The sequence below is a fragment of the Cyprinodon variegatus genome, unplaced genomic scaffold (genome assembly GCF_000732505.1).
Source record: "Cyprinodon variegatus isolate N-32 unplaced genomic scaffold, C_variegatus-1.0 Scaffold1143, whole genome shotgun sequence".
NCBI classification, from domain to species: Eukaryota; Metazoa; Chordata; class Actinopteri; order Cyprinodontiformes; family Cyprinodontidae; genus Cyprinodon; species Cyprinodon variegatus.
The window spans coordinates 96,124-107,989 of record NW_015151596.1 but is presented as its reverse complement, the minus strand read 5'-3'; the positions used below and the strand labels follow the sequence as shown (position 1 = coordinate 107,989).

Genomic DNA, 11,866 nt, shown 5'->3' with positions numbered 1-11,866 from the left:
CCAGTTTATCTGGAATATGATCCTAACTTTAAATGATAATATTAAGATTTATAAATATTAATTATATTGATAAAATATGAATCTATAATTCTGAGTAGCAGGCCTCCGCAGTCGTCTGGTGGCAGCACTGCAGCTTTATGAATGGTGGATATTGGAGGTAAACATGTTTGATGATGCCGGGCTGCCTTTGTGTGGCGCTGTCATGCAGCAGCTGTAGAGCTGTACTGAAAGCAGTCAGGTCCGGGTCAGGTGACAGAACCGAGGAGAACCACATCTTTTCAAGAACAACTCAGAGCGCTTTTGTTGAAAGGACTGAGATGGTTCCTGAAAGTCGATGTTTTGCTTCAGAAAGCAGACATGCAGCCTGTATTTATCACTCTGTCTTCATTTGACGGCCATCCCTGTTCTGTTTTAGCCTCTCAGGACGGCGCCCTGCCACGCCGCCCGTCTGTCCCTTCATCCATCTCCTCCCATGGCGCCCAGTCCTGCCTCAGCTGTCCCAGCATGCATCTGACCGGCTCACCACACAAACCTGCAGACCTGCAGAGTCACTCAGGTGAGACGGAGCTAAAAACACAACCTGTCCTCTAGTCTCCTCACCCTCTCCTTCATCCTGTTCCTCTCATGAGTCTTCCTCACACTGTTTTCCTCCCAGCTCCCTGTCACCCTCCCCCTTCTTCCTCCCTCCTGAAGCAGCGCATCCCCTCCCCTCTCCATGCTCCTCCGATGAAGCTGCAGCCTCAGAGAGGTGTAGGGGCGGGCTTCTCTCTGGCCGAGGTCCGCCAGGAGCTCCAGATGTTGCAGAAGCAGCTGGGAGCCAATCAGAGTGGGTCCCTCTGACTCTGTGTGCACAACTGTGTGGAACGAGGGAGAAATCTAACATATTAAACCTGTTTACTGTTTTACAGAAATAATACAAAAGACTAACTCAAAATTACAGCAGAACGATTTTGCCAGAAATCAAAATTGCGATTATTTCTTACCAATATCACGATTTTGTTTAGATTTTCCTAACCAAAAGGTCATAGAACTTTCATTTCAGGGTTTCAGTTTTTTATGACCTTGAAAGCTTGCTTGTCCAGAGTTCATTGTTGCACGATTTTACTGTAACTTTGAGTGAAAAAGTGCTTACTTATACTGCATGCATGGATCTGCATACTAGCTGCAACTTTCTCTACCTTCCTGTGAAGAGAGAAACCCACTTTAGATGTATCACCGCCACCTAAAGAGCTGCAGTGAGAAATTTAGTGTCTTACTCCCGTTAAATGTAATGTGACCAAGTTAAGTGCCTCTGTGATTTGAAAATGACATTTTGTTATGAATATTTAAGATATAGTTAATTGCCCATCCCCTGACAGAATGCAAGAAAAAAAAGCTTGTTTTCTGATCCGCCTCAGGAGAAAATAAGCTAAAACTAAAAGCTGAACTGGAAGAAACAACTTTTATTTTGTTGTTTAAGTCTGCTATTAAAGTTAGAAAGAGGACTGTTAATATAAAAGTTAATTTCATGATTCTAAGATTAGCCTTTCACTCTAAAATCTACCGCAGATTATATCTGTCAAGATTTGGTTATGGTTAGTTGACCCGAAGCAGAGGCAGGAAGGCAGAGGTGAGATTTCTTGGTGATTTAATGAAAGTAAACTGAAAACAGAGGCAGGTAATCCAAAATATGAAAACAAAGTCCAAATAAACATGAAACCAGGAGTCCAAAAATCCAAAGATAAAAAATAAAAACATGAAAACAAGTCAAAACATACCAAAAACCATGGAGACATCAAGGGAATCACTGTAACAAGGAGGAAGGCTCGGAGAGACGAGTTGGAGGAAGTTAGACGAGGACCCAACAAAGAGGAACTGCAGAGAGGGAGCATTTAGGGAGACAGAAACAAAGAGAGCTAATGAGCAGATTGGGAACAGGTGAGCAGAGAGCTCACCTGTTCAAAAAGAGCTAGCGAAATAGGAGAACACAAGAGGGCAGCAGAGGGCAACAAATAAAAACCTGGAAGACTGAAAATAACTAAAAAGCACAACAAAACTATAAAAACATGGAGCAAAGTAAAACTAAACACTCAAAGGAAAACATAACAGAACCAAGACTAAGACAGTAACTAAGAAAAAAACGAAAGAACACAATAAACTAAGGATTAGACCATTAAAACTAGAAAACAAGGAGCAAAGCAAAACGGGATACTCAAAAGAAAACATAACGGAACCAAGGCTGAGACAGTAACTGAGAAAAAAACCAAAGAACACAACAAAATAAGAATTCAACCATAAAAAACTATAAAAAAGAGCAAAGCAAAACTGTACATCCAAAAGAAAAACAGAAACCTAACAATATCGTGTCTAATCAAAGACATTTAAATGAGATTAAAACAATTTATAAGCAATGTGTTTGTATTAAATAATTTTAACAATATGACTGAGCATCTCCTTACCAACCCCAGAAATCAGTGCTGCGATATCAGATGGTTTTAGATATTATTTCACCATTCTGTAAATCAGTATTTTAGGCTGCAGCTTTGGCTCAAAGCATCAATCATCCATGCAGGCCAGCCTGTGATGCTTTAGGCGGCTCTCTGTGGTAACTTCAGAGAAGCTAAACGGCAGCTTCTGAGGAACCTCTGCTAACACAGCGGAGGCCTTTATTTGGTTAAGACGTCTGTGATGCTAGGTCTCAGACTCTAAGCTGCCGCCTCTCCATCTTGACTCTGATGGATTTCACTTGTTTTCATTGTGAGCTGTTCCCCTAGTTTTCCTCAAATCTGTTTCTGCTTTTTTTTTGGCCATTTTTCCTTTCTCTTTTTTATGCAACTTTTTTTTTATCCAAAAATGCCCCAGTTGGGTTTTGATATGAGTTTGTATGAATGAGTGCGCTCAGGACTCAGCCCTGTGGAGCGCCAGTGCTGAGGGTGAATGTGAAGGACGTTTGGTTTGCAGTCCATCGGCCAGCAGAGAGAGTGGAGTGGAGCATCCCTCTCTGCCATAGATCTTTGTTTTCTTTGCGGTTCAGCTCTGTCTTGGTTGTGCTAACACGGTAACCCTTTCTAACAGTTTACAGGCTTGTTCTCTCATTAATCATGGGTTCTACATCTCTGCAGGATATTCCACTCCTCAGTCCAGATCTCTTCATGGCTTCCCATTGGCCCAGCAGCATCCTGCAGATCCCTCCAACCCCCTGCCGCTCTCTTACCAAGAACTGCAGCCTTCTCCATTCAGCAGCAGTAGCCTGGGCGCCAGCATGGCCATGAATGCTGGGGCCAGTCTGCTAGAGAGAAGTGCATTGTGGGAAATGTCCTATGGAAGCAGGCCGGCCAGGGTTGGAGCGGACCTGTCGTCTGGATCCTCGGGTTACCAGTCAGGCAACAGCCACACAGGTGCAGCTTTTTTCCCCTCTTTGGACTGTTTCTCTGCTAGATGGAGGTCAGATGATTCAGTTCTTGTTGTGTTTTTACTGAAGGTTCAGACCTGATGAAGGAACATCTGAGGGAAATCAGGAGTCTGAGACAGAGACTGGAGGACTCCATCCAGACCAACGACCGACTACGGCAGCAGCTGGAGGACAAACTGGCACAGACCGCCATAGAGAAAGGTGTTCTGTTTGAGCCCAAATACCCAAACCTGCTTCTGGTTCTTAGAAGTTAGAGGTTCTATAGAAGTTAGAGGTTGTTTAGAAATGAGAGGTTCTTTAGAAGTTTTAGGTTCTGTAAAAGTTATTGGATTATTGATGGTCTGTTGATGGTTCCTTGTTGGTTTATCATGCTTCCATCATTCTAATCCTACGTGCTGAACTAAATCCTCATCAACAACCAGTAGTTAAAAAGCCTCATTAAGCTAAAATTCAGCAAAACTTGTCTTGAAATGATTTATTATTTACTCCACAGGAGCTCCTACCAACATCTACATCCAGGGTCTGGACTCAGTCAGCCAACTTTCCAGCGAGATCAGACTCCTGAAGGAGGAGAACACCAGTCTGCAGACTCAACTCAAGCTCATCAACAGAGGTCTTTATGCTTTCTGCCAGGATTAGCTTAAAAAAACACATTTAAAGCAGAATGCTTAATCTTTTCTTCATGTTCGGCCTCCAGATGGCAGCAGAGAGGCGGAGCACCTGAAAGAGGTGCTTCATCTGGAGCGTTCCAGGCTAAAAGAGGCGGAGCTAGAAACACAGAGGTGGGTGGAGCTAAGCAAGAGGCTGCAGGCAGAAGATCAAGTCCGCTGCCAAGAAATGGAGCAGCTGAAAGAGGGAAGACAGAGGAGCCAAGAAACCATCAACAGGTGGAGATTTGTTTGCTGTTTTTCTTGATTTATGGTGGAAAACCTGGAATTTAAGGTCTGTTTGGTTCCTCAGGCTGCAGCATGAGGCCAGGGTCCTCCAGCAGCAGCTGGAGCAGAGCCGCAGTTTGATCCAGGCTCTGCAGAAGGAGCTGCAGGAGGCACAGCGCACTAGAAACACACACCCAGGTAGGAATCAGCAGAGGTCCTCATCTGGAGATCAAAGTCTGGATTTATGAACATCATAAAGAATTATGTTCCAGTTACTCAGATTAGGATGTGAAAAAGCAAACTGATAAGAAAAATAATTCTTCCAAATATTTCCTGACTAAAACATTTATAGAATATATTTGTCATTGTAAAACAAAGCAGAGTGAATCATCCCAGATGAATGAGGAAATTAAAGATGTCCAGACAGATCTAGTTTATATAGATATAAAGTTTCTTCAATTCAGTCAAAAAGATTCATTCTAGATCAATTAAAAGCAATAAAATTCAACTCTGCATAAATAGCAATGACACCAAAATAGGCTTAAAGTTTAGCTTGGTCTTTCTGCTCTAGAGGCAAAATCTGCCTCTTTTTTAGTTCAACGGGCGTTCAACAGATTGGATCAAGTTAATAAAGTTGCTGCAATCTTTCATATTTATCATGTGTATGCAGGACTTTCCATTTTCAGCCTACCTCAGATTGGAGGTCTTGATTTTCACCCGTTTTTCTCGGCCTTGAGGTTTTTGGTCAGGTTTCGGTTTTATCAAGGCTGGTTCAAAAGTGTATTTTCATGAAGAAATAAAAAATACTGAATATACCACCATCTCACACTTAATCCAGTGTTGTTGCTCATGATGGCGATGGGAATGATTGCAGCAGCATGGCATCTGCCTCTTTGATTACTGCTGCCTTTGATCAACGGCTTTAAATAAGCAAAAACTCTTTCTTTTTCTGAGAAAACACCTGCTGTTTCACCACCAAACAGGTCCTCACTTTAGAAAATTACTGCATTTACTTTACAAAAGAATAAACAGTTTGAAGAAAAGGGGGAGAAAAAAATCACACAATCGTTTAAATTCTTTTTGCCTCCAGGATTCAGCAGGACGACCTCTAGTTTACTAAACATTTACAGTATTTGATTACTTCTTCCTGTGGGTGAAATGTGAAATCAAACTGTAACCTAATAAGTGTTTAAATTCTTATTTAACCCGGTGGGAGGGATTCAGTGGATCCACCAATGAAATTCAAATTTCAGCTCTAAGCAGCTAAAACAAACAACAAAAGATCTAGAAACCAGAACAAGTCCAACGAAAACCTGACCCTGAAATAAAAACCAAAGCTCTGCTCTCTCCATAATGTTACTTCTGACTGACGTCTCCTATTGGCTCTGACAGTTCAATAGACGTGTCAATCGTTCATAAATATTTTAAGCAGACTATATTTCATCTAATTGGCAAATTCTGTTAATTAATATATAGAAAACATATTTTATACATCAGTATATGCATGTTTAGGAGCTAGCTTTGGGGTTATGGAGACAAATATATATATATGGAGGCAAATATATATATGGAGACAAATATATATATATCAGCTGGAAAAAGTCTGTTTGATGTCACTTTATTTCTCTTAAGTGTTGTAAAAATCACTGTGGTGCAGAAAAAAGGATGAAAAAGTTTGCATCTTTCCAGCGGCTCTAAGTCAGATATAATTGGCAATGACTAATTTTGAATATGACAAAGATTTTTCAATCGTGCTATTTTATAAAATTCCTCACATAACTGCAATGTTAACTAATAAGCTGGGCTTAGAGAACGTGTATCTCTATGGTTGCATTTACTAACTTTGATATTAACTTGTTATGACAATTGTTAGTTTGATAAGAAAAAGTAATTTTGGTAGAAAAATTATCTATTGTTGCGTTATTTTTGCATTCGGCTTTGATCTTCATTTTTGGTTAATGTTGACTTTGAACAGGAAGAAACCTCCAGCAGAACCAGAACCAGGCTCAGCATAGGTGGCCATCTGGCCACATTCCCTGTTATATCACATCTGAGTTATAAAAGTTATAATTATTATTCGAGTACATTTCCTAACACTGAGCTTAATATGTGAAGAAAATGTGCAACTAATTTGTTTACACTGAACTACAGCTAAAAAGACACAGGCAGCTAACTGTTAGCATAGATGCTACTTTACATTAAAATTCCCATAGGGATGCTAGCGCTAATATCACCTTCTTTTTAAACTACCAAAATGCCTCCTAGAAGCGTCGCAGACAAACCAACACTTTGTAAAATCATGACTCTGATAGCCTGAAGAAATAACAGAACAGTTTAAGAACTCTGTAGGAATTTAGCTTTAAACAAATATCTGGAATTCTCTCTACAGTAGCCTTGGGAATAAGACTTGCTAACCATTCAGAAACTGCTAACTGCATCCTGAATGGCTCCAGAAGTGCGGATGTAACATCATGCATCTGTTCGCTACCAGCTACTTAACAAACAGTTTATCCTTAAGTTGCTCCAAATAGGGGAAACTGAGGGTGAAATCTTATTAACCAAGAGGGATTTAAAGCCAAAAAAGAACATTTTATGTCTGTATTTGCCGTAGACCAATCGTAAGTGTTAAGAGGAAGTATAATAGGCCCGCTTTAACCAGAAAAAGATCAGCCACAGCTCAGCATTCTGGGTCTGTCTTCCAAATGATGGTTTAGCTGCCTAATTTTATTATTATTCATAGTTTATTAGGAATTTCCTTGCGATTATTCCCTCTGATTTTGGTCATTAACAGAAGATGTTGGAGCAGCAGTTGGCTTTGTTCTTACTTAAAAATTAACAGGTTTAAACAAGGTATGTTAGAAATGGAGGATTGATCATTACCCGGCTGATATTTAGGGTAATTTTATTAAAGATTTTCTTTTAAAAGGAAAAACATATGAAATAATCTATTAACTGAAAACATCAGCTTCCTTGTTGGGACCGATTTCCTGCACTTTGTGTTGCCGAGCAGATCAGGTGGCTCAGGATGCTCAGCCAGGACATCAGGCTGTGAACTTTGACCCCAAAGAGCTTCACATCCAGCTGGAGCAGCAGCTGATTGGTCAGACTGACCGTCCTGCAGCCAGGAGGCGACTCTTCAGCGGTCAGTCTGTCTTTCATTAAGATTTAAACATGTTTAGAGCGTGTCCAGATATTGGGTTGGATAAAAAGGACAGCAAGCATCTCTGCAGACCCCGCTCATCCTGGACACACACTGTTTAAACTGACCCCACCTGTTTCTGATGAACATTCAGAGGAATCAGATCCATTCTGTGTTTATTTACATTTCTAAAATGTTCTGCACTTCTAACAGGAATGTTTGTTCTGCAGATAAAGTTCTCTCTCCGCCTGTTAGAGACACTGGACTCATTGATCCCTCATCTCCTCTACGATCCATACAGAGAGAAGGAGAAACAGGTGAGACACAGACAGATGCATACCTCAGAGTTGTGTGGAACAGAGTTCTTTCCTGGATCTCCAACATCTCCCTCATTTCCCCCTCAGCTGCCTCCAGCCTGCAGAGCGAAGCTCCTGATGGATCCCTCTCTAGCCGCCCCACCGTCAGCCATGTCCAAGACTTTGGGGCCCTGCAGCAGCAGCTGGTTGATGGGGCGTCCTTGGTTATTCGGATGGAGGCCGCCCTCTGCTCCCTGAACGCCTCACAGAGGCTTCATCAGGTGAGAGGTCAAGGAGGTCAGCTAGTTTTCAAGGAGACCGGAGAATGATCCAGACTTCTGCACAGACTTTAAGCTTTGTCTCTATCTAACAAGTTGTAGCAGAGTTTTGACATTTGCCTGATGGTGGAGCGACGTGGATCTTTGCTCACTGTGAGACCATTTCAGGGAAACGATGAAACACAGTGTAATGCTCAGTGTCTAAAGGGTTTAAAATGTAGGGTTGAGCTGCTGCTGTTAGACTCTTTACAGGAAATGAGGGGAAAACAAAGAATACAGTCAATTATTTAGAAATTAAATCGTAAAGGAAAAATCTATGTTATTAATGAAAAACAATCTGGAACAAGCAGATAAATGGATACAAATGAATAAACAGTCACAAACTAATGAATGAAATGAATCTAAATGTAGACGGACTCATGAATGATAAACAAATGCATCAGTAGTGACCTTCCTGATATCTGGGTGATTTGAAGAGCAGTGATAAATTGCACCCTGCTGCCTCCTACTGGATGTGTAAACAAAGATCCTTTATGCTGTTTGGTTCCCAGCCTTTAGATCCAGGATGTGTCAGAAATCTGCTGTCAGACACTAAAACCCTGAAACAGATCCTGCAGGAGGCTGAGTCTGTGCTGCAGGCGTCCCAGAGAGCCGATCAGTCTGACTCCACGCAGGTAGGAGCCCAGATCTCCAAAATCATGCACCTACGGTTAAATTACTGCAAACAAAACAAAACCTGTGTTCATTCCTGTTTTTATTTAGGATGAGTCCCTAAAGGACGAGGTCGCCTCTCTCCGTCTGAAGCTCTCAGAGCAGGAGAAGGCTCTAAAGGACGCAATGGAGAGACTGAAGAGCTCCAACCTCACCAAGGATAGCATGGAGCATTTTATTGTCAGCCAGCGTGAGTCTCTGGTTGTTTCTGATAAGAACAACTTTTATCAGTTTTGTTCTAATTCTTTTCCTATAAACTCACAAAACCACCTGTCTTTATTTCTCATAGAAAATAGTCTAAAAAAAGCTTTATTAGAAAAAAAAAAAAAACTTTATAAAGAACAGTAGATCATACAGAACTGAATTTACAAAGAAGACCAAATGATCTTCCAGCTCAGAGAAGGAAAGTATTTTTATGACCCCTCTGCTTAATGTTTTACCTATTTCCAAAAATCTTAAAGGAACTAAAAAATAAAACTGATGACCAGTAGCTTTTTAGGCCAGACATTTGAATCATTAGCGTTCATATTTCTACTCTATCTATTCTAGTTCCCACCTAAAGAACAGTCACTTCAGAGGTGAAGCATTATATGAGATAATCAATACCAAAGTTCTGCTAATATTTCAGTCCTTGTGTGATTTAGTAGGTTTTCCCCAGAGACATGATACTGTAGTTATTGGCTGCATACTAACAGTATTAGTATCCAGCTAATGCAGTAGACAAGCAACATGTGGGGGAGAGGTAATTAAATAAACATATTCTTTGTTTCTAGTATCAAGAACAAGGGATGTCCTGAAGAAAGCAAAGGGCAACCTACAGGTGAGTTGGTTGGTTCTAAGCTTCCTATCCCAGATTCCTTTCCTGTTATTCCTTAAAAATCTTTTTTTAATCTTTAAACTTTAAACTTTACCGTACAGCATCACAAATGTTTCCTGGAGTTTGTTTTTATAGCTTTAAATCTCTTTAATCCCAGGAGAGGTCTCCTCGTATGTTTTGACCAGTGTTTACATTCCACCACATCAGAGGCTGAAAAGCAGATAACAGACATGGAGATAAAACCTGGTTTCTCTTCTCATTATTCTTACTAATGATTTTAACAGCGCAAACCTCCTCACTGGTTTTCAAAAATACAGACAGTATATTAATTATTCAGATTTTGAAAATGCACCTTTGAAAGCAGCATTCGCAAACTAAAACGATCAAATCAGCGTGCATCATCAGGACCGACCTTCCCTCCATCCAGGTCTCGTTTATGCCTGGGGTCAGGAAAAGGGCAGCTAACATCTCTGCAGACCCCTTACATCCTAGACATATACTGTTTAGACTGTGACTTCAGGTTGATGTTAGAGAAGCTCTGTGCATAAACCAGTAGCTGCAGAAACCGTGTCTTCCTGCAGGTTGAACATTAACAGTCAGGAAAGCAAATGATTGAAAAAAAGACACTGTATGTATAAATAATAAACGTTATGATTTACTCTTTTCTATTATGTTCTATTCTTTTTATATCTATTTGTAGATATATCTCTGTTGAGTGCAGAGGACCTGGATTCCTTGTTTGTTTTCACAAACTCTGTGGAAATAGATGATTCTGATTTCTCACTTGTTTCTTTTCCCTCTTCTGCTGAGTTTCTTCAGGAGAACAAACTCAGGATCTCCTCCCTTCTCCGAGCTTCTGTCCCTGTTCCTCCTCCCCCCCTTCACCTCTTTCCTACCCCCCGCCTGTTAGAGGTACGGTCCACCTTGGCTTATCTGTGAGCTGCAGACTAACTGAAACTGTTTCCTTTTAGGCTGCATGGTGTTTTCATAACATCTGGTTTGCTGAATTAACTTGTAGCTTTGAGTCTCATTCATCATCTTGATCCTAAACCATCCTCGCTCTCATGATCTGACCTGATACTAACAGCTGAAGGGCCTTTGAGCCTGTTTTCATACACCAAGGTTCAGTCTCTCTGCGTTCTGCAGCCTCCGATGATGCAATCTGCTCATTGTTCGTTCTTCCAGGTGAAAACCCAGGAGGCTCCAGCGAGCTTACCTCCTCTGCTGATTGGCGTGTCCTGACATCCTCATCCTCTGCTGCCTGGAGACAGACCACACCCCAGCACCCCCAGCAGGCGGTCTACCTGTAGCTGAGCAGCCTGACTCCGTGGCTCCAGCTGAAGATGCTACAAATGTAGCTTCTTTGAACACAAGCTTCACCAGAGTGCTACTAGATTTTACCTCAGCGATGACGGTTTATGGATGTAAATTATTGTTACCGTTAAGAATTCCTCCTTGCTTATATGTAACCAGATGTGAGCTTTAATTTAAGGAAATGTAAGACCTGAAGCAAAGCTGGACCCTCAGAACACTCGGATCTATGATCCAGAAACTGATCCAGGATTACGAGGCTGTTTGCTGAACCGACCAAAAGCTGCAGCTCCAAAGGTCCTCGTTAGCAGGTTTCCTGGAGGGAAAACCGCCATTAATTACAAACAAGAAAGAAGACAAGCTGAGAAGTGCTTCCTGGCTGCCTCTGTTTTTAGTTTTGGTGAAGAATGTGTTTATATTGGCAGCAGTTTGTGGAAACAAAGCCATACTCTGTGTTAGACTCAGAACACCAGTACCTATCAGATCATTCATTGTTAAAATGTCCAGTAAGGCATAGTAAGTTAGCTGCTCCCTCTCATTTTTTCCTTCTTTGCTTGAAGAGATTTTTTTTTTATATTACAACATAGAATTATTATTTCTCGATATTTATATGTATAAATCTGACAATTTTCTCTACTGAAACACTAGAATCCATAGTTGGATAAAAAGCTGATCTGTAGCATGTTTTGCTCCTTCACACTGGATGAACCTGGACAGTCTTCATACAGCTTTGGTGACGTTTTTCCAAGGTCTAAGTCACATCTTTGTTCTGGGTCTTTGTCACATTTTTGAGGGTTCTGTTGACGTCTTTTCAAAGTTTATGTGAGTTCTTTGCAGGGTCAGTTCTGGGTCTTGGTTCTTGGTTAGGTCTCTGAGCTCTCCATAGGATCAGTGAGGTATTTTCAGGGGTCAGTTCTGGGTCTTGGTTTAGGCCTTTGCAGGGTCTCTATGTTGGGTCTTTGTGAGGTCTTAGTTAGGCATTTCTAGGGTTTCCTCTGGGTCTATGTAGGGTCTCTGAGGTCTAAGTAGGCTCTCTGAAGGGTCTCAA

The 11,866-nt window shown here is 41.2% G+C and overlaps 1 protein-coding gene across 1 annotated transcript in view; it reads left to right on the top strand.

Moving 5' to 3' along the window:
* The window catches only part of LOC107101732 (myomegalin-like), a 35,553-nt gene extending 24,493 nt beyond the window's left edge, over positions 1-11,060 (top strand). The window contains exons 22-36 of the mRNA XM_015400750.1: positions 416-556; positions 656-826; positions 3,102-3,377; positions 3,461-3,592; positions 3,885-4,004; positions 4,089-4,278; positions 4,352-4,464; positions 7,277-7,408; positions 7,636-7,722; positions 7,810-7,982; positions 8,531-8,653; positions 8,742-8,880; positions 9,464-9,510; positions 10,327-10,419; positions 10,693-11,060. Of these exons, the coding sequence (XP_015256236.1) occupies positions 416-556; positions 656-826; positions 3,102-3,377; positions 3,461-3,592; positions 3,885-4,004; positions 4,089-4,278; positions 4,352-4,464; positions 7,277-7,408; positions 7,636-7,722; positions 7,810-7,982; positions 8,531-8,653; positions 8,742-8,880; positions 9,464-9,510; positions 10,327-10,419; positions 10,693-10,749 (1,994 nt within the window). The 3' untranslated portion in view covers positions 10,750-11,060. The remainder of the gene's footprint in view (positions 1-415; positions 557-655; positions 827-3,101; positions 3,378-3,460; positions 3,593-3,884; positions 4,005-4,088; positions 4,279-4,351; positions 4,465-7,276; positions 7,409-7,635; positions 7,723-7,809; positions 7,983-8,530; positions 8,654-8,741; positions 8,881-9,463; positions 9,511-10,326; positions 10,420-10,692) is intronic.
* The last annotated feature ends 806 nt before the right edge of the window (positions 11,061-11,866 follow it).